We start from the raw sequence: 24,603 nt of genomic DNA, 5'->3' as shown, positions 1-24,603 counted from the left end.
GGAGTGGGTTGCCATTTCCAATGCATGAAAGTGAAAGTAAAGTCGCTCAGTCGTATCCGACTCTTAGCGACCCCATGGACTGCAGCCTACCAGGCTCCTACATCCAGGGGATATTCCAGGCAAGAGTACTGGAGTGGGGTGCCATTGTCTTCTCCGATACATCTGTGTAACCACCTGCTAAAAGGAGACACAGAACATTTCTATTATCCGAAAAGGTCCCGCCTGCCCGGTTCCGGTTAATTCTCCCCGTTTCCAGAATCCGGTTGGGTCTAAGCAGATTGTGTTTGCGTTTGGAAAGGATCACTCGGGCAGTAGTGCAGAGGACTGTCTGAGACCAGCAAGGAGAGGACGTACAGGCTAGGCGAGAGCTGACTGGGTGGCACCGAGGTCGCCTAGCAACCTGAGAGCCTTGTCTGAGGGTTTTGACAGCTCCGCGCAGGCGGAAGGGGAGGCTCCGCCCCCGCCTCCCCCCGCCCCTCGCTCGAGCCGGTAGGCAGCCCCGCCCCGCGTCGGGGGCGGGCCGAAGCTTCTTATTGGTCGGCCCTCCGGAAGCTGCTGAATTCGGAATCTCGCCCCTGGTCTTGCCGTAGCGGGCTGCGTCTGGGTGCTTGGTGTGTGGCGGCGGCGCGTGGTGAGGGGCCGCATGTGGCGGGCCGCGCGCCGTTCCGGCTCAGCCAGGAGACCTCCCCGCCGCCGCTGAGCCTGTTTTCTGTATCTGTCGAATCGGAGCGCGCCCCGCACGGGACACCCCGCGCCCTACGGCGCAGCCCGCCTTACCGGCCTGGGGACTCCACAGAGCGGGCTCGGGGATCCCCACCGCCGCAGGCCCTGGTGCGTGACTGATCCTCCGGCTCCCAGAGCCCCCGGCCCAGGCTGGGATGTTTGTCCTCGTGGAGATGGTGGACACCGTGCGGATCCCCCCGTGGCAGTTTGAGAGGAAGCTCAACGATTCCATCGCCGAAGAGTTGAACAAAAAGTTGGCCAACAAGGTACTGGGTCCGCGGGGTCGCAGGCAGGTCTTTAGCACGGGAAGGGCCAACACTGCATACCCACCCGCCGCCGGCCTGGCCTTGCCAACCCTCGGCGTTTAGGCAAGGAGCTTAACGTCCCAGAACTCGGTTTCTTCACCTGTACGTGGGATGAACTCATCCTTTACCCCACTAGGATGTTGGAGAGAATCAAAAATTGGGTTTGAAAAAGGCTCTTGTAATTGGGGAATATTCCCAGGGACGGCGGAGCCTGGTGGGCTGCCGTCTATGGAGTCGCACAGAGTCGGGCACGACTGAAGCGACTTAGCAGCAGCAGCAGCAGCGTCCCCACTTCCAAATTATTGATAATTTGCAATCTAAATCAAGTCATTTCCCCCGCTGGGCCTCGGTTTCCATTTGCAAAATGGAAATAATCATTGTTGTCCAACCATGCATTGTTGCTGTGAAGATGGGTGGTAGTTCAGCTGTCAGGAGTTCAACAGAAATGTTTGTGCACCTTTTACGTGCCAGGCCAGCATGCCTTAGTGCCAGCAAGAGGCCTTCCCTCGGCCTTTTCTGAAGCAGTTATTCTGTGGCACATCACTCTTTCCTTCTTAGCAGTCGCCACACTCTCTCCTTGCTTGCTTACTGGGTTACTGTTTTTCTCTTTTCCTCTATACAAGGGCAGTGACCTTTTTCTTCTCCGCAGGTAACCCCCATAGAGTCTGGGCACAGAGCAGATGTTCCATAATTGTTTGTTGAATGAATAAAACAGACACGCTTCTACTCTGTAGTGTGGTGGGGACAGCAGATATGAACAAAAGACTCTCACAGTTGAGTGTGTGATGACAAACTGAGATAACTGTTATGGGCTTCCCTGGTGGCTCAGAGGTTAAAGCGTCTGCCTGCAATGTGGGAGACCCGGGTTCGATCCCTGGGTCGGGAAGATCCCCAGGAGAAGGAAATGGCAACCCACTCCAGTATTCTTGCGTGGAGAATCCCATGGAGGGAGGAGCCTGGTAGGGTATAGTCCACAGAGTCGCAAAGAGTGGGACACAACTGAGCTACTTCACTTACTTACATTATGACGAGTATTCTCATAAGCCTGTGGAATGAGGGAACTTCGCCTACAATGAGGGAGACAAGAGGCTTTGCTAGTGGGTGATACTTGAGCTGAGAGCAGGTGGTGAGGAAGAACTCATGTAGGGGATTCCGGGCAGAGTAGAGCTATGCAGGAAGCAGAAACAGCATGTGCAAAGGTCCTGTGGCAGGAAGGAATATCAAGCCTGTCATAGCTTGGAGGAGGCTGATGTGGCCAGGGCAGAGGGAGAGAGGGGAGGGCAGGCTGGAGAGTGGTGGGAGCCAGCCCATAGAGGGCCCACAGACCTCACTGGAGTGATGGCCTTCATCTCCAGTAGGCTGAGAAAGAGCCAGCAGGAAGAAGACTGGCTGGCTGGAGACTGGAGGCAGGTCCTGCCATAGAGGTTGAAGGCACAGAAGGTGGGGTGTACAGACCTGGGGCGTTGTTGGCGAGAACTCACAGAGTCCTTAGTGGATGGTGTCTGGTTGCTTTGTAAGATACAAGGAGAGGGGGCTTATGAGGGGACAAAGAGAGAAGCTATGAAAAGTCCAAGAAGGGAATGTGGTCCTTCTGTGGCACAGGGCCTTCTCTGATCTGTTCAGACAAGTATTTCTTTTTTTGTTGTTGCTCCTTGAGTCTTGTGGGATCTTAGTTCCCCAGCGAGAGGTTGAACCCAGGCCCTCAGCAGTGAAAGTGCTGAGTCCTAACCACTGGACTGCCAGGGAATTCCCAGACAAGTATTTCTGCATTTGAATTATTGAGTCATTTGGGAGGAGACCTTGCAAAAGTGGTCCAAGGCGCAGGCAAGGGCGCCTGCCTCCTTGTGCTTCCAAAACCAGCCGGACTCTGGGCCTCACTGCGTTGAGGTCTGGCCAGGACTCACTTCTCTGAGCTTCTTGCTAATCCGTAAACAGTCCGGCAAGGTCTCTGTTTGGGATGTGATGATGCTGGTGTCAGATAAGTAGACACCGAGCGGCTAGTCCTTTGGAGCATCGTTGGGTGGGAACGGGTTGTGGACGTCCTTGGCCTGTTTTGCCCAGTCTCAGGGCCTCCTGTGTGTCACTCTGCCAGCCTCAGTCCCTGTGGCCACATCTGTGTGTCTGAGACTTTGTGAGCAGAACAGCGACTAGCTGTGGTTCTGACACTCTGAACTGTGAGCTCCAGGATGGACTTGGGACCTTGGAAAAGTGTAGTTTTAACCTGGGGGGTTCCCCACCTAGTCCTTGCTACTAATAGTAATGATCCTTGATTGGAGAGGGTTTCTTCTAGCGAGTGAGCCGGCTACTGAGCTAGGTGCTTCACATCTGTTCTTTTTGGATTTAACAGCCCCGCAGCCTGGTATGTCCATTTTTGCAGTTGGGGAAACTGAGCTCAGAGAAGTGACCTCGCAGGCCACACAGGGAGTGGTGGGGCTGGTGTTGTGACTTGAATCTGTCTTGTCACCAAAGGCTTTGTTCTTTTTAGAGCTCATCCACTGGAGTTCCTTGCCTCAGGCAGTGCCCCAGTGCATTTAAAATGGGGATACCTGCCCCGTGGAGGGGGGAGGTGCGAATCTCAGGAGAGACTGCCTGGGGAGCTGGGCCTGGGAGTCACTTGGCATGTCCATGGACACACACAGGTCGTGTACAACGTGGGACTCTGCATCTGTCTGTTTGACATCACCAAGCTGGAGGATGCGTATGTGTTCCCAGGGGATGGTGCGTCACACACGAAAGGTGGGTGCTCTCCTCCTGGGTTTTTCGGGTTTCTTGGGGCTCAGTTTTTGGTGAGAGGTCCTGGTCTGGGGTTAGGAGATCTGGGGTCTAGTCCTGAGCACTCTGCCAGGAATTTTCTGGGTGGTATGGGCAGAATATTCCCATTTCCGGGCCTCGGTTTCCTGTCTATAAAAAAAGAGGCAGGGACTTCCCTGGTGGTCCAGTGGTTGAGACTCGGTGCTTCCACTGCAGGGGGCACGGGCTCAATCCCTGGTCGGGGAACTAAGATCCCACATGCAGTGCAACGTGACCAATAAAAACGGGGAGGTGGATGAGGTGGTTCTCGAGGCCTCTCCATCAAGGCCTCTCCAGCTCTGAGGCTGTGGCTCTGTCTGCGCACGTGTCCCCTGCGGTCCTGGGTGTCGTCTGAGCCCCCTCTGCCTGGCTGTCAGTGCGCTCAGGTAGGGGGAGTGGACAGATAGTGGAGTCGGCATTGCTGAATGAAAGTGGGGAGAGGGAGGAAGGGCACAGGAGGCTGGTTGGGGGTGGGAGACCTTGAGGGACACCAGGGCATAATGGTTAAACTCATGGCCTCTGGGTTCAAATACCAGCTCTGCTGCTTGTTTGCTGTATGGAATAGGCAGCCTCTGTTTCCTCTTCAATAAAAGGCAGTTAAGAGTAGACTAAGTTACGGGGCTGTTGAGGGTTACCGAGTTAACACACGCAAAGCTCTCAGGACAGGACCTTGGCTTATAGCGAGCCCTGATAGCTCATTGATTTGAATTGTTCCTGTGATTCTGTCGGTCAGCTCGGTGGTGGTCTTCTGGGCTGACTTGACCAGGGCTGGATGGTGTAGAGTGGTCTCATGTGTCTGGTGGTTGGCACACTGGTTGGGTGGGAGGCCTCGGCTGGGCTGCTCATCTCTGCTCCACGTGGTCTCTTCTTTCAGGAGGCAGACAGACTGGGTACCAAAGCGCCTCCGGGCTGAGCCTCTGCTCGGATCCCATTGGCCAGAGCAGGTCACATGGCCAAGGCCAGCGTCAAGGGCTGGAGAAGGGCTCCCCCAGTGGGAGGAGCTGCAGTCACTTTGCAAAGGGATGTGCACCCCATGGGAGGAGGGCTCTCAGGGAGGAAATGGGGCATTGATCTCTCTCCTGCTGGGACAAACCAAGTCAGAAGCAGAGGGCCAGGAGGCCGTTGAGATGGTTTGGGGTTAGTCAGGGTGTAGACATGCTACTCGCCATCAGCTGGGTGCTCGCCCGTCTGCCCCAGACCCTCTGAGTCAGATTCTCGGGGGAGGGCCCCGCAGTGATTCCCACCCAGCCCTGACCCCCACTGGGGGCTTCAGCCTTGGCACGGGGATGTGCAAGCGTTCCAGAACGTGCCGCGAGGCTGCCTGGTGTGTGTGTCCAGGAATCTGGAGACTTAATTCATTCACGAGGATGCCATGGAGCTCTGAGTTGTGTGTGGATGGGACGGTCTCGTGAGCAGAAAGGTCACATGGTGATGTGGAGACTAGGCCACACGGGCCCTGTTTACAGCGAAGGACGCCGTCCAGCTGAGCCAGTCTCTGCTGGGGAACAGGGGCCTTGCTGTCCAGGAGACAAGTGGTATGGGGGCCAGAACTTCAAGAGAGACTGGAGAGAAAAGTTAAATATGCAGAGATTCTGTCTGTTTATTGGGTTGTTTCTGCTGTTTGGCGTCATTGCTGGTTTTCTGACCGACCCCCTGTGCTTGGGTCCCCGGTGTTCCTGGGGTTGAATTCTGGCTCTGACCCCCCTGCAGGGGGACCCCGGGCAGGTGGCTACCTGGCTCAGCCTCACTTTGCTCATCTGTAAAATGGGGTAACACTTATGGCAGTCAGGCTCCTTGGGGCCCATGGAGCATCGTGCAGGGTGAGTTGTCGGTCTGTGGCGGGGTAGTGGCCAGGCTTCGAGGCTGACCCCAGGCCAGGGCCCCTTCCCCCACTGCCTCCCCAGGGCTGTGGCTGAGGGTGTGTTGAGGGGTGCTCAGCACTGGGCCTCCGCCTTTGCTTAGAGGGTTATTCATTTGCCAGTCGCCTTCTACTTCTATTTTTACTTCTATCCCGGCCAGGTTACTTTACCTATCTCTCTGAGACTCATTTCTGGGAAAACAGTATGATACTCATAGTACCTGCCTCACATAGAGATTACAAGGAGTCAAGGAGAAAAACCACAGGAAGCCTTTGGCCTGGCGCCCGGCACATAGTAAGTGCTCGCGAGATGCCAGCCTTTTGATTTGTGACACTGAGCCTCATCCCGTGTCACCTAGGGTACTTTTACCTGGCACCAGCCCTTCGTGCCCCATGCCCTCCAAGCTGGGTAGACCCGGCCCCCAGGAAGTCCCTCCTGACCTGCCCGCTGCCCCCGCCTCTGGCTGAGCTAGGGCCCCACTCATGGCTCCGGAGAAGCCTGTCTTGTGCCTGCCATTTGCTTTGTTCTTTTCCCTTTTATTTTTTTTAAAGCTGTGATAGAACATAACATTTGCCATGTTTAGCGTATAGTTCCGTGACAGTCAGTTTACGTTGTTGTTTGACCGTCACCACCATCCATCTCTAGCACTTTATCGTCTCCCAACACTGGATCTCCGTCTCCACTAAACGCCGATTCCCTGCTCCCCTCTCCCTACCCACCCGCTACCCCTACCCCCCCAGCCTCCACTCTACTTTCTGTCTGTGTGAATTTGGCTCCTCCAGGCACCTCTGGAGTGGAATCAAGGTATTTGTCCTTTGTAGACACTCACTACGTCCTAAGGCACCCCTGCTTATCCTCGGCCCACAACTAAGAACAGGTCTTCCTCTTCTTACTGGTTCTTCAGACCCATCCTTTTTGACTTTTCAGGTTTCCTACCTCAGGCTGAACATCCCTAGAACTTCAGTGGGGGACTCTTGGGAGGTGGCCCCCAACACAGCACTACCCCAAGTGGCCCTCCACCTGGTCTGTGGCCTCCTTTTGGTTTTTAAGTGAGATATAATTCATATACCATGAAATTCACCCTTTTAAGGCATACAGTTCAGGGGCTTCAGCATTGTATTCACAGAGCTGTGTGGCTGTCACCATTGTCTTAATTCTAGAATATTTTCAACACCCACAAAAGAAACACTGTGCCCATTAGCCATCACTCCCTGCCCTCCACCAGCCCCTGCCAACCTTCCATCAGCTTTGTCTCTGAATATGCCTCTTCTGGACATTTCCTGTGAGCAAGATCCTACAGTGCTGGCCTTTTGTGGTTGGCTTATTGGTGGCTCAGACGGTAAAACGTCTGCCTGCAATGCGGGAGAGCCGGGTTCGATCCTCGGGTCGGGAAAATCCCCTGGAAAAGGAAATGGCAACCCACTCCAGTACTCTTGCCTAGAAAATTCCACAGATGGAGGAGCCTGGTGGGCTACAGTACATGAGGTCGCAAGGAGTCGGACATGACTGAGCGACTTCGCTTCGCTTATTTCCTGCAGCCTAATATCCTCAGGGTCATCTGTGTGGTTCCCGGTGTTAGCCCTTTATCCCTTCCTGAGACTGAACAGTCTTCCGTTGAGTGGCTGTGTCACAGTGTGATTACCCATCCGTCTGTCCACGAACACCTGGGCTGCTCGCCACGTGCTTTGCTTATGGTCGTTTCAGACTCGAGCTCCCTGGGCACAGGATCACGTGTTGTCCTGCCCCAGAGAGCTCCATGCCCAAGCCCAGCCTGGCACAGCCCTGGCAGAGGCTCCGTGGGGACTTGTTAAACTGAGCTGATGGAACTGGGTCACACGGGCAGAGGGATTTTTCCGTTCTGTGCATTAAGGACATTGGCCCTCAGCCGCTCTCTCCGAGGTCAGCGTGCGGCTCTCCCGTCTTGAAGGCTCGGACAGCTGTGCTTTTCCCCTCACCGGGAGGGAGGTGCACCAGCTGCCCCCTGTCCTTCCCCCACGCTTTCCTGCCTGGTGGACTCATGGGAAGCAGCCTGCAGGGAGCCGGGGCGGGGGGCAGGTGGACCCCGCTGTCCTTGGGGTGAGCCGCAGACCAGGCAGCTAAGGGCGCTGAGCGCAGAAGCCTGTGTCCAGGGTTAAACAGGGGAGGCAGATCCCACCCCGTGGATCTGGGTGGTGGCTCAGAAAGGCTTGGAGTCTCCCGCTGGCAGAGCGGCTGTGCGGCTGTGGGCAGGCCACTTGACCTCCTGGAGCCGCTTGCTTCCAGTGGGGAAGCGTGACACTCACACGGGCGGATTGAGATGGGCCCTGGGCAGCTGGGCTGGGGCAGCCTCGTGGTTATTATCTAGCCCTGGCGGAGTTCAGGCCCTAGATACCGTATGCCTTTTGCGCTCAGTGGGCACCCCCTTTGAGGCGCTCTGCAAGGGGCAGCAGTGATCAAGGGACGGCTTCTGCCAGGCCATGGAGTCAGAGTCTGTGATGTGGGCACAGACCCTACCTGGTACTTTTCTTGGGCTCACGTGAGTAGGGACCACCTAGGGCAGAACCTGAGAACCCACAGAGGCATTGTTGCTGGTTTATTGGCTCCCCCCAACCTCCCTGCCCCCCCAAATTTCAGGGCATTTTTAGCATCCTTTTCCAGGTCAGAGCTGCGCCTGGGGCAAACTTTGCTGGTCAGCGGGAGATGGGGAACTTGTTTCCAAACCTGGTTCTCTCTGCCAGTTGCTTCTGCCCTTGTTAAAATTTCAAGGAGAGCGCCCGGAGGAAGGCTGAGATTGATTTGGCGTCATTGATGGCCAGGATGTGGGCTCAGGCGTGGCTGATGGGTTGGGAGCGGGCCTGTTTCAGGGCCAGCACTGCTGGCTTCCTGTGGGGGCCAAGGAGTGGCCTTCCAGGAGATGAGGTCTAGGCCCATGGGGAGGCCTGGCATGGACTGCTGGGTGGGCTCTAGGTGCCGCCCTGGGGGCTGGCATGCCAGTGAGTGAGGCCGCCCCCAGCCGGAGTGGCCCTTGATCACGGCCTGCTCATCACGCCACGGCATCTCCGTTTCCAGTTCACTTTCGCTATGTGGTGTTCCATCCGTTCCTGGACGAGATTCTGATCGGAAAGATCAAAGGCTGCAGCCCGGAGGGAGTGCACGGTAACGTTGGCCCTGCATCCTCACGCGAGACCTGGGAGCACGCCGGGGTTAGGTGCCGGGCCCGTAGCCTCTCCAGGTGGTCAAGGGAGTGGCCACCTAGACGAGCAGAACCTTCCCGAGGGGCTGCTCAGCTGTCCGTCCTGTAACAGTGCGGACCCCGGCCAGCTCGGGGCCTTGGCCAGGAGGCTGAGACAGCCTGAGGGAGGCACCGGAGCTGGCGGAGGTGACCCGGGCTGCTGGCCTCAGTAGTGCAGGGCCCACCTCGGGTTTGGGTGGCTGCTCAGGCCGGGCAGAGGCGTGGGGCTCCGAGGTGGAGGAGGGGTCCCCGGGCAGCACAGACTCTGGGCTGGCCGGTCTACTCACGTTGTCACCTGCCTATCTTCCAGTCTCCCTAGGGTTCTTTGACGACATTCTTATCCCTCCGGAGTCGCTGCAGCAGCCGGCCAAGTTGTATCCTCCCAGGGTGAGAGCTCGCGCCCCTCCACAGGAGGGTCCCCACTCCTCAGGGTGGCCCTGGGGCCTGTGACCTGATGCTGCTGGCCTTTGTCCACCTCTTTTCTCATTTGCTCCCAAAGCACGGACCTGCCTGTGCGTCCCACATGGGCCACGGGGCCTGCGCCTGCGTCGGGGCTGCCAGGCTTGGTTCTAGCTCGCCTCGCTCAGGTTGTCCCCTCAGGAAGCATCTCAGGTCGCCTCCCTCTGAGGCCCCTGGCCGGCCCGCCGCCCCTCCTCGGCACGCGTCTGAGGGCCTGGTGCTGCAGGTCCCGGCCCTCGCCCTGCTGCACTGGGGTGGCTGTTTCTGTGGGTGCTCCCCAAGACTGCTCACCGGGAGAGACCCCATATTGTCCCAGCTGTGCCCAAAGTGCCCAGCAGGGGACCTGGCAGCGAGGAGAGGCAGGACCCACCTGCAGGCTGCCACTGGAGGGCAGTATGTCCCTTCAGTGTGGGATGTGCTGAGGGAGGGGGCCCTGGTTTTGTGTGTGCACGTGTGCGTCCATGTGTACGTGTGTGGATGCATGGTGTGTGTGTACGTTTGTGCGTGTACGTGTGTGTGTACGCATGCACAGGGCCTGGGGCAGGGTCTTTGTGTGACTCTGGAACTTGTCAGAAGACCTGCCCTGTCCTGTTGGAAACCGGGAAGGTTCCTGGGCTGCCTGCCGGCAGAGAGCACTGGGGCGTGTAGAGGCATGCGGGATCGCGCCGTGCGGGGCACACGGCCAGCTCCGGCCGGCGCTCAGGTCGACCGTGGGGCCTGTGCAGGGCGCCCTCCACGCGTGCTGCTTCATAACCTCCCCGCCACAGCCCTGGACGGCAGGTCTCCCTAGCGCCCCTGGTATACCGACGGGCCCTGAAGCATGGAGGTTGGGCCTGCCCCCCGGTGGGCGGTGAGCTGAGGTTTGAACTTGGGAGCCAGCCTCTGAGAGGGCACACAGGTGGGGTCCGGGCGGCGGTGCAGCTTTTGCTCTGCTCCGAGCTCCTTCTGCTCTGATGTCCGTGTTCCAGGCCTGGGTCCTGGCACTCTGGTCACTCCATGGGCTCCAGGCGGCCCGACCTCACCTCTTGTATGTGGGGCTGAGCCCTCTCTTCCTGTGACTTCCCGGGCAAAACATGTCAGCTTGCAATTGCCTCTTCCTGGGGGTTTGGGCACTATGGGAAGAACCCCCCGCCTCCAAACCCAGGGCTTCCCCACTGGCCTGGTTGTTGCCTTGACCGTGTGCCCTGTCCAGCGACGAGGCAGAGCAGGTGTGGGTGTGGGAGTACGAGACGGAGGAGGGCGCCCACGATCTGTACATGGACATCGGCGAGGAGGTCCGCTTCCGGGTGGTGGACGAGAGCTTCGTGGACACATCCCCCACGGGACCCAGCTCGGCTGAGGCCACCTCTTCCAGCGAGGAGTTGCCCAAGAAGGCAGCTCCGTACACACTCATGGTGAGCTGTCCTGATGAGGCCCAGGGGCAGGGGGCCCATTGGGTGGGGGTGCAGTCCCTGCTGTGGCGTCTTGGTTGGACCCAGCCTGGGGAACCCAGTTTCTGTGGGCCAGGGCAGCAGTGGTCCTTGCGGCGGTGTCATAAAGCTGCCACGCTGTTGGAGAGGGCGGGCGAGTCAGGCGCCTGCCCATGAGAGGACAGCACCAGCTGGACGAGGCTGCTGTTGAGCCAGCTGCGTGATGAAGAAACCGGGGGTGGACCCTCAAGGCTGCTCCCACTGCAAACCCGAGTGGCCTGAGGGCCTGGGGAAGCTGAAACCCACCAGATCTGACTTGGGTCCCTTGTCTTTTACCCCTGTGAAGCCAGACGGTGACACGTGACCCAAGTGGGGTTTCGGGGCCTGCGGGAAGGGTTTTCTAGTGTCACGTGGGGCCCAGGTTGTTCACTTTCAGGGCAGCTGTCTTTGTCAGGAAGGGGGCGGGGGGTGGTCCCCTCTGCATGATTCGGAGGCTGGGCTCAAGGTCACGAAGTTTTTCTGGCAGGACCAGACCACCAGCGGCTCAGGAGAGCAGGCCTAGGACTGGCACGCTGGTCCCTTGTGGGCAGGCATGCAGGTGAGGGGCCAGGGGCCGTGTCCTTGGTAACCAACACTGTCCTTATAGGCCTGAGAGGCTGGAGCGCAAAGGGAGTCCACCTGCCCCCTGGGGTGCTGGTGTGGCTCCTGGCTGTTCCCAGAGCCTCCTGGCTGGCTGTGCCCTACCCTCCCTGGGGCCTCACCTAGAAGAGAGGGCCCCCCTTTGCTTCCTGCCCGAGTTGGCTCCAGGCTGAACGGTAGATGAAGCACGCTGGTTCCCTCTCCCCACCCTGGCAGGGATCCATCAGCGAGCCGGGCCTGGGCCTCCTCTCCTGGTGGACGAGCAGCTAGCCCTGCGCTGTGACCACGGACCTCGCCTGGCCCTCGGGAAGGAGGCGCAGCTGGCCCTGAAGACCACCACCGCTTGTGCAGACGGGGAGCAGTCTGCGCCCTGCCAGGCTGTCCCCTCCCCTGCCCCTCCCAGAGGTACCTGAGTGCCACGGTCCCCACGGACTTCTGCTCGTTGGTGACAGCAGACATTTAATAAATGAAGACAGCATCACTCGGGAGAGCCGCCCTTGTCTTAGTGATCTAGTCACCAAGTTGCCACAGCCGGGACAGCACACCCTTCCTGACCCCAGATCACGTCTAGAGATGACCCAGAGGTGGACTTGGGGCTGAGAGGTCCCGGCCGCCTCAGGCCAAGCTCTGGGCCAGCTGAGCCTGGTGACCCCACAGGTAACCCAGAGAGCAAGAGGCTGGTCCAGGGCAGCTGCCAGGTGCTCATCAGCCTGACCTTCAAGGGAAACCATCTTCCTTCCCACCGCGTGTGGAAGGCGGGGGCCTGGACTCAGCCGGGCAGCTCCATCTGGAAGTGGCAGTGGCGGGCTCTCCTGAGCCAGGCGTAAGGGCTGGCAACCTGCTGCCGTCGTTTCCCACCAGCAGTACAGCGGGGAGCCTCGGGCTGGCTGTCACTTTGTGACCTCGGCCACACTGTGAACACGCTGTGGGTCTGTCTGCTTGTGATTTGAGATCCTGGAGGCGGGCCTCATCGTTTACTCAACAGAATGGCTTTGCCAGATTCCTCCTGCCCCTCCACTCATTTCTGCCAGAAACCTCTCTTGGGACCAGGACATGGTTTTATAGCCCCCACCGGACGCCATGTTTCTGTCAGGCAAGTCTTGTCCTGATGAAGGGGTCGCTGTGGAGCCTGCCTCCCACCCCGGCCTTTTGGCTCACATGGACACAGGTCTGGAGCCGTGGGTGGTGCCAGTGGACGGCACTCCAGGGAGAGGAGCCATGCCTGCTGCCGCCCGGTGCCAAGGGATGGGGGCAGGGCACACAGGGACTAGCTGTGACCTTGGATGTGGTGGCCGGTCTGTACGACAGACAGACACACACTGCGTGTCTGAAGGGCAACCCAAAGCCCAGGGGAAAGGAGAGGCTCCATATTGGGCCCAGGCCCATCAGGGAAGCTACTGGAATGTGGGGATGGGGAGGGGAGGCTGCCCCGCGGGCAGTGAGGCTGAGAAACACGCTGTGGTGTGGCTCTCGGGGGTGTCCACTGACTCTGGCTGTGAAGGAACCCCCCCTGCCCCTTGCTGGAGCTGACAGCAGCAGACACCACCACTCACACAGCGACAGTCACTGAATGTGAATTCTTATTTTCCTTGTAAGAGCAAAAGGATTTTTTCAGATCCTTCAGCCACCAGTGAAATGAACAGGCAAGAGAGAAACTTTAGATGGGCGTCTGTCATCAAAAATAAATAACAGTTGCATGAAGCTGCTTAAGATCTGAATCGGACTAAAAACAGGAGGACGGGGTGGGGGGGTGACACGCTGTTAAGAGCCTCCCCACCCCCGGCTCTGGGGCACTCCCTGGGCCGAGGGGAGGAGGGCAGGAGGCCCGGCCGCCACATCTCGGAGTGGAGCCACGGCTGGATCGGATCGGATCGGATCCGGTTCCGGTGACGCGGAACCGCCCTTGTGACGCTGGAGCCGGGTCCGAGGAGCAGGTCGGCGGGCGGTGGTGGCTGAGTGGGACCTCACTTCTGCAGCTCCTTCATCCTGTTGAGCGCACTGCCGGCGCGGAACCACTCGATCTGGGTCTCGTTGAAGGTGTGGTTCAGGAGGATGGTCTCCTGGGCCCCGTTGGGGTGCTTGATGATGCACGTCAGCGGCTGTGAGGAGGGACGCGTGTGGGCAGACAGGCCCTCGGGAGCACGGCCCTTGGTTCCGCTAGAGGCTCAGGAGCGTGGGCCACTGCTTCGGGGCCTGGGGCCAGCAAGGTGAACCAGGTCCTAGGCCAGGTCTGGGCCTCGGCAGCTGGCCATGGGAAGACCCAGAGGCCCTGACTCCTGAAACCACAGGGCCCTGTGGGGTATAGGCTGTGGCCGTGGAGTGCCAGGCCTGGGCCACGGACTGGATGGAATGGGGGCGTGAGCTGGCTTTACCTTCATCTCTGGGAAGGCATTTCCCTTCCCTCTCAGGGGTTACCTGGAGAATTCAGGACCTAGCTAGAGCAAAGGCTCATGGAAGGAGGCATAGGTGGGGCCAGGTGTAGGAGGGCAACCCTCCCCTCCCCTCTCAGGAGGGCCCTGGGAGAAACAAATGTGCTTGGCTGGCCCACCCTCCTTCCCTGCCCCCTGACCTTGCCAGGGGCAAAGTCCTTCAGGCCCTTGATGGTCAGCTTGTCCACAGGGTGAATCTTGTTGTAGTCAGCTGGGTCAGCGAAGGTGAGGGGCAGCAGGCCCTGCTTCTTCAGGTTGGTTTCTAGAAGGCAGAGGGCAGTAGTCCATAGTGGGCAGGTCCCTCCCGTCCCTCCCTTCTCTGTGAGGAACCTCACCAACCAAGTCCAGTTAGGGCTCTGGGAGGGTCACCCCGGGTCCTGCCATGTGGGGACAAACCTGGGTCACTGACCACGAGGGCCAGCTTGGTCGCTCTCCCAGTGACGTGGGGCCCTAGGCGAGTGTGCTTGGATGCCTGTGTTTCCCTGAGGCCACTGACAATCAGAGACGGTCCTCTGACCACATGGCCTGGATCTCAACTGCTCCAAGTGTGGAAGCGAGACCAGTATATGCCAGGGATGGGGAGCTGTGGTGTCAGAACCGACAAACCTGAAGGGGCAGAGGCTGGAGGCCGGGGGGCTGTGGGGTCTCTGTGGACACACCCTGGAGACCAGCCACGTGGCTCCGGCCCCACCAGGCACTGCGGGCCAGGGACCCTGGGCTGCCAGTGAGGGGAGGCGGGCAGGGCTGGGACCAGGCTCCTGCTCACCGTGGATCCTGGCGAAGCTCTTGGTGATGATGGCCCGGCCCCCGAGGTGGCGAGGCTCCAGGGCCGCGTGCTCCCGGCTCGAGCCCTCACCGTAGTTTTCATCTCCAATCACCACCCACCGGATGCCGTGTTTCTGTCGGGGGTGAGTAAGGAGTGAGTTTATGAGGGAGAGGGTGGCACTGGCCCACCTCCTGCTCAGCCCTCAGGCCGCCTAAGGTTCACAGGTCAAGGGGCCAGAGCCCCCCGCCTCACCTGCACCCCAAGGACGGGAGGTCAGAGCTGAATCCAGCCCCAGCCAGGCCCTCAGAAGACAGGATGAGACAGGGCCTGGCTGTCTGCAGGGCCTGGGAAGGTGTGACCCACCCTTCTGTGACCCAGAGCTCAGGGCAGCAGGGGCGACAGACATGGGGCTGCCTCGGTGGCGCTGGGACACCATTCCACTGCAGAGCTGCAAGTGTGGATGCCCCTTCCCTGAGTGGGAGTACCCGACCTGGCCACCAGGAAGCGCCAGCTCTGCCCCACCTTGTAGTAGCGGGCGGTGTCAGGGACAGGACCGAACTCCTGGGTGATGGCGTTGCGCACGGAGTTGGCCTTGCCGTTTTCCACGTTGATGGCGCCAATGAGCAGGTTGTTGGAGATGTTGTCCAGGTGTCCACGGAACTTGAGCCAGGGGCCGGCAGCCGAGATGTGGTCGGTGGTACACTTCCCTTTGACCTTGGGTGGGTGAGCAGAGAGAACAGAAGTCGGAGTGTGGGCTTTGAGTGGTGGATGGACAGGCCCTCTGGAGGCAGGTGGTGGGGACAGGAGAAGCGGGTCAGGCTCTGACACGGGTTGCAGTCTTGGCGTCACCACGCTCTGGCCAAGAGGGTTCAGGCAAGGCTGTCCCCCGCCCCTCAAGGGGGCAGAGCCAGGCACGGAGGACCCGTATGTTTGCTCACTTGCCCTTCAGCCTGAGGCACCCAGGTAGGAGACGCCCAGGTTGGAAGACCACCTGCAGACTGATGCCAGAGACAGAGGAGCCCAGGGACGTGTCTGGGTTCTGCCTGGTGACTGATCAGTTTCCTCTACCACGTGGGCTTAACGGTGGCCGTTCACTGCCGGCAGACCCCACAGTAAACAGCACAGTGCCTGTGTGGCATGGGCCCAAGGCCTCTGGCCGGTCAGCTCAGCTCCCAGACACAGGCCCTACCTGAAGCTCAACCATGGGAATAGGAATCGACAGCGCCAGAGTCTGTCTGGTCAAGCCCAGTGCACAGAGGCCTGCTGTGAGGGTCACAGTGCCCACCCTGCCCTCCTAATGCTGCGTTCACTGCCCACACCCCTGGAGGCCCCTGAGCAGCTGGCATGGCACAGGGCAGCAGAATAGGGGACACAGATCCCCTCACTCCCCCGCAGCCAAACCTCCCTTCCTGCCCCTGCCTGACCCCTAACCGTGTCCTCTACGGGGGCCTGTGTGGTTTCCTGGGCCCTCCTGCCCACCAGGGGAGGGTGCCCTGACAGCAGGGCTATTCGCACGTCCCCGAGCCGCTGACCTTGATGAGGATCTGCAGGTCCTCCAGGTCCCGGCCGTCCCACTTGTCGAAAGGCTCCAGGAGCTGCAGGCGCTGGCTGGTGGGACTCACGTCCACCTGCTGCCCGCTGCTGTCCTTGGGGGGGTGCTGGTAGGTGTCCTGTCCGGGGTCGAACTCCTGTAGCAGGTGACAGGGCAGGTTGGGTGCCAAGCCCTCAGTCCCACGTGGACACACTCCCGTGGCAGGCAAGCTCCCCGGGTGCCAAGCTCTCCCTCCTAGCGAGCGCCCCTCCTGGGCCGGAAGCATCTCGGCAGCCCTGAGCCCCAGGCCGGGTGGCAGAGGCCGTGCCTGCTCACCGCTCGGGGAAGTTCATCCGCATCTGGAGCCTCCAGCTTGAACTTCTTGCCGTCCTTGCCCGTCAGGAAGTCAGTCTCTGGGTTGAACTTGAGGGTGCCAGCAATGGCCAGGGCTGTGACAATCTGGAATGGAGGCGGCCAGTTTGTCATCCGCACCAAACTCCCCGCCCATCCTGTTACTTCAGCAGAAGCCTAGGCCGAAACTGAGATGGAGCCGGGAAATGTCCAGATTGTTCCCTCACAGGCAGGAACTGCGGCAATGTCTCTGGGACCAGGGCCTGCAGAGGATTCATGCACCCACCTCTACTGCCCCTCAGGGCCTGGATCTCACCGCCTCCTTGGGCAGGGCCAGTGCTGGACCCCATGAGGCCCTGGCACAGAAATGCTCCCATGACGACTAGGTTCCTTCATGGGCACTGAAAACACGGAGGGGGCCATTTCTTCACTGAAGTATTTCTGGAATGCTCATTTAAAAAAACAAGTCATGGATTTCCCTGGTGGTTCATTAGTTAAGAATCCCCCTGCCAAAGGAGGGGACATGGGTTTGATCCCTGGTCCAAGAAGATTCCATGTGCCGTGGGGCAGCTAAGTCCGTGCACCACAGCTACGGAGCCCTTGCACCCTGGAGCCCATGCTCCGTAGGAAGAGAAGTCACTGCAGTGAGAAACCCAACAAGCAACAAGAGTGACCCCCTAGAGAAAAGCCTGCGCACCGCAACAAAGACCCAGTGCAGGAAAAACGGGGCACAAAGGGCTGGCTGTGTGTGGACAACCACCGAGTGCCCAGAGCACGCAGCTCACTGGCTGCTCATCATGACGGCACAGCCTCCCTCCTGGCTCGGGCAGTGCAAGCGCCTCCTGCGTTGTTCATGGGTCACCAACGGGACCCCGGGGCACTGAGGATCTGGCCCATGTGGCCGGGTGGAGGCAGGACTGCCTTCTGTCCCCGGTGGTAACTCTAACAAAACCTTAGACTCCTGGGGCTGAGGGGAGCCAGGCAGGGCACACCCAGGGAGCTCGATGCCTGGGGCCGGCAAGGCCTGTGGCTCTTGGTTTCTGCTCTGACAACCCTTGGCCCCGTGATGCCAACTTTCCTTCAGCAGCTCTGTGGGGCCCCAACTCCCCTGACTGGCCAGGGCAGGGCCCCCAGAGGCCATCCCGGGTTAGGGCGGAGCCTCACCTCTGGGGACGTGACGAAAGCGTGGGTCTCGGGGTTTGCATCGTTGCGGCCTGTGAAGTTCCTGTTGTAGGAGGTGACGATGGTGTTCTTCTCCCCCTTCTTGATGTCCTTCCTGCCAGGTTGGAGGGAACACGGTTGGGGACATCTGGCCTTATCACGTGGCCTGACCTGCCGAGCTCATGGCAGAGGACAGGGAAATGGAAAGACCTGGAAATGGTCACCTCCTCCCAGGACTCGACTCACCCACGGAGCAGGAGGGAACCTCAGGCATCACTGAGGTTCGTTAGAAGCCACACATAAGACAAGAGGCCAAGCGATCCCTGACCGGGGCCATGGCGTCCTTTCAGGAGGGTCCACCTGAGCCCCCAGTGTGTGCGTCAGGATGTGGCCTCCCTGGCTTCTTCCCAACTCCCCAGGCTTCAGCCAGGCAGCCACTCAGTGCTGCGGGGGACCCTCTTTACCTCCAGCCCAACTTTCTAGTCCTGCCTGGAAAAGTCTTCTAATACCCTACAGCCCTGGAAGCTCCACCCCAGGGGCGTCTCCCTCCACATCTGGGGCTCTGTACCCCAGGACACAAGGGGCCGTCCTATAAAACTGTGCTTCTTTGGCAGAAAACAACAAACTTCTGTAAAGCAATTATCCTTTGATTAAAAAATAAATTAATTTTTAGAAATATATTAAAAAAAACCAAAACACCTGTGCTTCTCACCTGTCCCACTGGCCGATGCAGGGGCCGCAGGCATTGGCCAGGACGACGCCACCCACATCCCTCAGGATCTGCGCCTGCAGTGGGGAGAGAGGACGGGGGAGGGGTCAGGGGCAGGCTGGCGGGAACCCCAGAGCTCCGGCCCCTGCAGGAGAGGTGGGGGAGCCGGGGCGCGGCACGCGGGCACTCACATAGCCATCCCGCTCGATGGTGGCGCGGATCTGCTCCGAGCCTGGGGTGATGGTGAACTGGGATTTGCACTGGAGTCCGTGGGCCAGCGCCTGCTTGGCCACGGCTGCGGAGCGGCCCATGTCTTCATAGCTGGAGTTGGTACAGCTGCCAATCAGACCTGGTGCGTCGTGGGTGGGGGCACGGACCATCAGGAGGAGAATGACCAGAGCCCTCCGCCTGACCGCAAATGATCCACATCCGGTCAAGGGTTCCCCGACCCTGCTCCCAACAGACAGAAGTTGGAAGCAACCTATCTCGCTGTCTTTCCTCTCAACCCAGACACTTAAGAGAAACTGTGGCCACTGAGCATGACGCTGAACACACTTGGCAGCGTATAACCCGCTGTCTCAGAGTGAACAGCGTCTGTATGTGGACACACACTGGAGGGCCCCCACTGCAATACTGACAGGGGCCGCTGCTGGGGAAGGACCTAGGGGCCCATTTTCTTTTATATTTTGTAACATTCTCTGGCTTTCTACTTGGTTTTATAATCAGGAAGAAAATAATTCTTTTAAAGAAGTCTATCATAGTTATTCAAAAAGCCAAAAAAGACTGGATGACATCACACTGTCTACAGAGAGAGACAGTCTGTCTTACCAGTTCAGTGATTTATTTTCTGATTATTAAGTTACCCAAAGATTTCTTTTTATTTACGTCAACTAATAAGGCTGCACACACTGTACAGCGCCTCATGCTAGGCGCCGTCAAAAGCTCTCACCGGCCCTCAACACGCCCCTCCTCCCAGCAAGGTCAACGGAATCACCCCCATTTCAGAGCTGGGGAACCGAGGCACAGAGGGTGAAGCAATGAGCTCACGGCCACCCAGCTATGAAGTGGCAGAGTCAGATTCACTCTCAGGCCACCGGGGTTCACATGCTTCACGAAAAGATGACAACAGCGGTACCAACATGCCAGTGTGTGTGTGTAAAGCATGTAAAGTAAAATCAGGCATGGTGGTTGGTTAGAGGAAATGTTCGTAAAACATACTTTACACACATCAGTATGGGCATGTACAAAGAGCTGGTTCTGGCTGAGGGTGGAGATTAGGGGTGTTTTAAAATTCTTGTTTTGTCAACAGTTTCTACACTGATACGTATTTCTTTTACACCAAGAAAAAGTAGTTTCTTTAAGAAGCTGTGGAGGGGAAAAAAATTATTTCACAAAGTGCCTGAACCATTCAGGAAGGGCCCCATGGTAAGCACGGGAGATGGTCCACAGCCCTGGGTGGACCTGCTGGCTCTGGGGTTGGGGGTAGGGGGTACTCACCAACTCGGATGTCCAAGGGCCACCCCTCCTTCTCTGCCACACTGCCCACTTCTGCCACAGGGTGAGCCAGGTCAGGGGTGAAGGGCCCATTGATGTGCGGCTTCAGCTGAAGCAAAAGAGGCGGGGGGTGGCAGTGGGGAGGAACTCAGCTTGGTGTGAGGACACCTCTCCCCTTCAGAGGTGGCCTGGCTCCTGCTCGCCCAGTCACGGTGGGCCTGGGAGGCCAGCTCTCATTCTACAGCTCACACCTCATCCCAGGAAGCGCCCGAGCAGCGGGCACTGTCCATGCACCCGCTCCTGGAGCCCTCCCATCCCCAAGGTCATTATCTCCCGCCTGCAGATGGCAGAGCTGTCTGCCTCGCCCAAGGTCACGAGCTTGGAGACAGCAGAGGCATGGGATGAATCAAGGCTGCCGGCTCCCTCAGCCCGTTATCTCCTGTGAGGTGGTACTTCTGGAATCTGGAGGCCAGACATTTTATCCATGACGCTACTTATCACCAACGTGAAGCACTGAGTGAAGTGCCTGGTACCCAATTAGCCCTCAATAAATATCAGCAACAGTTATTACATGAATTAGCTCATTCAGTTCCCATGACTGCCTCGGGTTTTACATGTGATGAAGTGAGGCCCATAGTGGCCTGAAGTAAGGTCACAAGCTTAAGTGGCAGAGTCAGGATTTGAACTTGTGCAGGTTGGCTTCAGGGCCTAAACCCTCAGCTGCTCTGTTCTGCTACTTTGGTCCCTCTAGCCCATCCTTCCTCTGGCCTTCCAAATGCTACCCTGATCTCCAGGTCTCAGGGCACCAGGGTCGGGCTTGGAATCTAGGGCCCTGCCCTCTGAATTCTCATGACAAAGCAAACTCAAGGGTAAAATCTTGGCTTTTCCAAGAGCTGAGGCAGGGGCAAACTGAACGCTTCTGAATGACCAGCTGGGGAACCAAAAGCCCAGGAGCCTTGCCGGGTGTGCAGCCAGGGACCTGCCCAAGCTCTCCCCAAGGCCCACCAGAAGTCTCCAGATGGCGCCTGAACAACCCCCGCCCTCAGAAAGTCCTCGGGACCAATGCCCTGCCTCACCTCACTGAGGTTAATTTCAATCAGTTGGTCATAATGGCAGCCAGAGTCAGGTACCAAGTGATCCTTGAATTCATCAGCAAGGTTGGCAATGTCTGAAATCAACAAGGGAGGGAGACTGAAGCATGTAAGACAGAAATTGGTCACAAGACTCCATTCACCCATAAGGACCAGTTACCCAGCACCCGCCACACACAGCGGGCCCTGGGCACTGACTGGGCAAACAAAGGAACAAAACAGCAGCAGAGGGCACAGTCCCTGCCCTCGAGGAATTCAGTCTAGCGAAGGCGCCATCAGTGAGCCAGAAGTTACAACACAATACGGGAGACGCACAGGAATGTGGGGACACTGAGCAGAGGCACTGACTTGGGGTTCAGAGTCAGGGAGAGGAGAAGCACTGGATTTTAGAGGAGGAGAAGTTACTTGATAATTAAAGGAAGAGTCTTCCAGGTAGGATTCTGTGTACAAAGAGCTCGGAAACAAAGTGACAAGCTCTCCCCAGGTCCCCCAGCCTCTGGCTCCACCAGTCGCCTCCCTTCAGAAGACCCAACAAGCTCTCCCCAGGCCCCATTTCCATCTCTGGGTTTCAAAGAAGCTAAGCTCAGGGAAGTTGTTGGGGGAGGCCGAGAAAGTGGTTCTTGCACCAAATGATTTTCCTCCTTCCCTGCTAGAGTAGGAATTACAAACAGAAGCAAATCCACGTCGTTTCCAGAGCTTCCCATAGAGGGCGCCAGGGACCAGGCCAAGAAGAACCGAATTCAGATGCCCTTTCGGGGTTACTAAATCCCAAGGATGCCCATCCAGGGGAACTAAATTCCTGAGCCATGATGTTTCATGCTGAGAGGCCAGAGCCTCTGAGAAGCCACAGAAACCCACTTAGGAGCAGTCACACACACAACCTCTCACAGACTTCCAGGGGCTTCTCAGAGCCCTGAAGTCAGTTCAGAGACGGGATTAGGACCCCCACCGGCTCACCTGCCCGGCCTGTCTTGCTCAGGTATTTCTTCATCCTGTGGTTATAAGGGAACACTGAAGTGGTGGCTCCAATTTCTGCACCCATGTTGCAGATGGTCGCCATGCCTGTATAGAGACAGAACCCACAGGGCTGGCTGAGCAGCTGGGCGAGGCCCCCACACCTGCTAGAGGCGCATACACATCTTTGCACCAGGGAGCTGGCATCACTTCTTCCCTCGCTCTCATTGCCCTTGTAGTCCAGGGTTAAAAGGAGGGCCAGGGAAAGAGAGACCACGGGGCCAGAGCCCAGTGTCCCGGCTGTCGGGGTGGCTGCTGGATACAGGGAGAACACAAGATTCTAGCCCTACGAGCAGAGTTCCAATCCTGGGCCTGGCTGCCTGCTCAGCAGACTAGATGGCCACCATGTGTTGAGAGCTGACCTGGCCAGACCGCCCAGCCGTTGCTGTGTCCATTTGCAGGTGAGGGAACCGACTCAGAGAGGCCCATGGTCATGCCATAAAGCAAACGCCAGTGTGGCATCAGGACTGGGCCTGTCTGCCTGCTTGATGGGCAGGCCGGCATGCTTTCAGCCACACCACGGTGGAAATGTTTCTGGGCCTGGGGTTTTCCAGTTGTAATACTGGAATGACATCTACGGCCTGGACCACAGAGCTGCCCACAGAACTGGGGAGGTTACAGACGTCTTGACGGCAACCAGCACTCCAGCCCCATGGGGTTGCTGGGACATGGGTCTGTGCTTGTTGCCAACTTCCTAACAGAATGCCCATCAGCAGTAAGCACTTCTTACAGGAGTGAGCCCCGCAGCACTGGAGAAATACAAGGGCCAGCTGAACTCCAGTTCTGTGGGGGTGCTGTGGAACTGAGGCAGACAGGGAAGTCTGGACTGAACCATCTCTAAGGCTCATTCCAACTCTACTTGGATTTCTGAGGGCCTAGGCATTGAGGCCAGATCACCGGGAGTGATGAGTAGGGAGGGTGCTGGCTCCCACCTGGTCTTAGAGACAGGTGATGGTCTCTAACCCAAAGGAAGAGAGTGAGGCTCTGACTCCAGGCAAGGGAGGGTGTGAGAACGGGGCTGCTCTGTGACTGAAGTCCTGCTCTGAGTCCCTGCCCTCCACCTCCACCTTCTGTGGATTCTTCTGTATCACTCAAGGCAGCCCACGGCCATGGCCACACTGGCTCAGCCCCTAACTCCGTGTGGCCACAGGGAAGTGACCTGCCATCCTTGAGGGGCCCCAGCATCCCATTAAATGAAGGGCCTGGACTAGACAACCTCCCCTCTACCTCTAAGGGCCCATTGCAAGTTCCCAAACTGACTGGCCAGAGCCTCACGGGCAGGCCAGCCGCTGCGTCTACAGCTCAACCACAGGCCCATGGGCCCACAAAGGCTGGGAGCACGCCTGCGGCTGCCGTCCTCACCGGTGCAGGAGATAGAGTCTACTCCAGGCCCATGGTACTCCACGATGGCGCCCGTGCCACCTTTCACTGTGAGGATGCCCGCCACCTTCAGGATCACATCTTTAGGTGAGGTCCAGCCAGAGAGGGAGCCCGTCAGCTTCACGCCAATCACCTGAATAGGTGGGGCAAGAAAGCAGGCACAGGCCCGTGTGTCACGCCCCACGTTCCGACCAGGAACCTATCTGCTGGAATTCTCACTCAGGCTTGTTTATCCCTGCCTCCTTCCCAGAGAGAGCTGAGCCTGACCTATGCGCTCAGCTCTTGTGGGTCCCACATCTCCTACTCGCCCCACCAACCACCCCTCTGCTGCCACCCCAACACAAGCCCTCCCCACTTCTCACCTTGGGGCACTTCAGCTCCCAGGGGATCCCAGCCATGACGTCCACAGCATCAGCACCCCCGACTCCAATGCAGATGCCTCCCAGGCCACCGCCATTGGGGGTGTGGGAATCAGTGCCAATCAAAAGAACCCCAGGGTAGGCATAGTTTTCCAGAATGATCTGAAAAAGAATCCAAGGTCTTCTGTTTAAAAGCCCTGAGCAGAGAAAGGAGCTTAGGGCTCCAGTGGGGTCTGCAAGACTGCCCCCTGCCGACGCTAGGCCACTGAGTTAGTCCTAGGCATGCCTCCTGCAAGGGGCCTCTCCAGTGTAGCCTGGATGAGCCAGAGACCTGGGAAACTGGTAGCTTGGGCTCAGGAACAGCTCTGAAAGCTCCTGATTGTATGACTTGGACTAGTAACTGCCTCCCTGGACCTCAGTTTCCTCATCTGTTAGTACAGTATTAAGAATGGCTGCACCATCCCGACCCCAAGATGGTGGTGAGAACCAGATGACCTGGGATCCAAGAGTGTGTCCTGGGACAGGCCCAGGGACAATGCTGACTGCTGAAAGGTGCTTCGATAACACTCTCTGCCTCACGTGGTGGATGTGTGGAGTGTGGTTATCTGGCTTCTCCAGAGAGCGGACAGTCTCCCATGGCCTGGCTCCAGCACAGCGGAGGGAGGAGCTGGCAGTGGGCATTTCCCCCCAAGATACCTGATGCGGCCATAGGGGCAGCAATCCCAGAGCAGCCCCACCCACCACCTGAGGTGCTGGACGCTCTGCGGCTGCGGGGTTGCTCAAGGAGAGCTGCGGCCAAAGGGAACCATGTGTGGGTCTGAGTTCCGGCCCCACCACCCAGCTGTGGGCCCCAGGCAATGCGCTTCTCTCCGAGCCTCTGCTTCCCATCTGTAAAGAGCAGCTGACAATAGTGCTCTCCTCAC

At 58.4% G+C, this 24,603-nt stretch overlaps 2 protein-coding genes across 4 annotated transcripts in view; one reads left to right on the top strand and one right to left on the bottom strand.

Annotated features, from left to right (window-relative positions):
* Positions 1 to 599: 599 nt before the first annotated feature.
* POLR3H (RNA polymerase III subunit H) lies at positions 600 to 12,505 on the top strand. 3 transcript variants are annotated; one of them, XM_068971717.1, is made up of 7 exons: positions 600 to 989; positions 3,668 to 3,764; positions 8,726 to 8,812; positions 9,199 to 9,262; positions 10,540 to 10,741; positions 11,283 to 11,354; positions 11,612 to 12,505. In XM_068971717.1, the coding sequence occupies exons 1-6, from the start codon at positions 879 to 881 to the stop codon at positions 11,316 to 11,318; spliced, it is 597 nt and encodes a 198-aa protein (XP_068827818.1). In that variant the 5' UTR covers positions 600 to 878; the 3' UTR covers positions 11,319 to 11,354; positions 11,612 to 12,505. The 3 variants fall into 3 exon arrangements, with proteins under 3 accessions (XP_068827818.1, XP_068827816.1, XP_068827815.1); XM_068971715.1 differs by lacking the exon at positions 11,283 to 11,354; XM_068971714.1 differs by lacking the exons at positions 8,726 to 8,812; positions 11,283 to 11,354.
* Positions 12,506 to 12,818: 313 nt separating this feature from the next.
* ACO2 (aconitase 2) overlaps positions 12,819 to 24,603 on the bottom strand; it is a 46,557-nt gene continuing 34,772 nt past the window's right edge. The window contains exons 5-18 of the mRNA XM_068971713.1: positions 23,684 to 23,842; positions 23,304 to 23,454; positions 21,885 to 21,989; positions 20,913 to 21,004; positions 19,840 to 19,945; positions 18,534 to 18,691; positions 18,346 to 18,419; positions 17,637 to 17,748; positions 16,458 to 16,580; positions 16,123 to 16,278; positions 15,113 to 15,304; positions 14,591 to 14,723; positions 13,965 to 14,086; positions 12,819 to 13,494 (exon numbers count right to left, since the gene is read on the bottom strand). Coding sequence (XP_068827814.1) covers positions 13,360 to 13,494; positions 13,965 to 14,086; positions 14,591 to 14,723; positions 15,113 to 15,304; positions 16,123 to 16,278; positions 16,458 to 16,580; positions 17,637 to 17,748; positions 18,346 to 18,419; positions 18,534 to 18,691; positions 19,840 to 19,945; positions 20,913 to 21,004; positions 21,885 to 21,989; positions 23,304 to 23,454; positions 23,684 to 23,842 — 1,818 coding nt within the window. The 3' untranslated portion in view covers positions 12,819 to 13,359. The remainder of the gene's footprint in view (positions 13,495 to 13,964; positions 14,087 to 14,590; positions 14,724 to 15,112; positions 15,305 to 16,122; positions 16,279 to 16,457; positions 16,581 to 17,636; positions 17,749 to 18,345; positions 18,420 to 18,533; positions 18,692 to 19,839; positions 19,946 to 20,912; positions 21,005 to 21,884; positions 21,990 to 23,303; positions 23,455 to 23,683; positions 23,843 to 24,603) is intronic.

This window comes from Capricornis sumatraensis, chromosome 4 (genome assembly GCF_032405125.1).
Source record: "Capricornis sumatraensis isolate serow.1 chromosome 4, serow.2, whole genome shotgun sequence".
Lineage (NCBI taxonomy): Eukaryota > Metazoa > Chordata > Mammalia > Artiodactyla > Bovidae > Capricornis > Capricornis sumatraensis.
The sequence above is the reverse complement of the archived record's forward strand: the minus strand, read 5'-3'. Positions and strand labels throughout refer to the sequence as shown.

What these genes read in the sequence shown, in the direction of transcription:
- POLR3H (XM_068971715.1), top strand. Translation starts at nt 879, where the DNA reads ATGTTTGTCCTCGTGGAGATGGTGGACACCGTGCGGATCCCCCCGTGG. An exon ending in CAGCCCGGAGGGAGTGCACG is followed by an intron (nt 8,813 to 9,198) that starts GTAACGTTGGCC and finishes CCTATCTTCCAG; the next exon opens with TCTCCCTAGGGTTCTTTGAC. An exon ending in CTGCAGCAGCCGGCCAAGTT is followed by an intron (nt 9,263 to 10,539) that starts GTATCCTCCCAG and finishes TGCCCTGTCCAG; the next exon opens with CGACGAGGCAGAGCAGGTGT.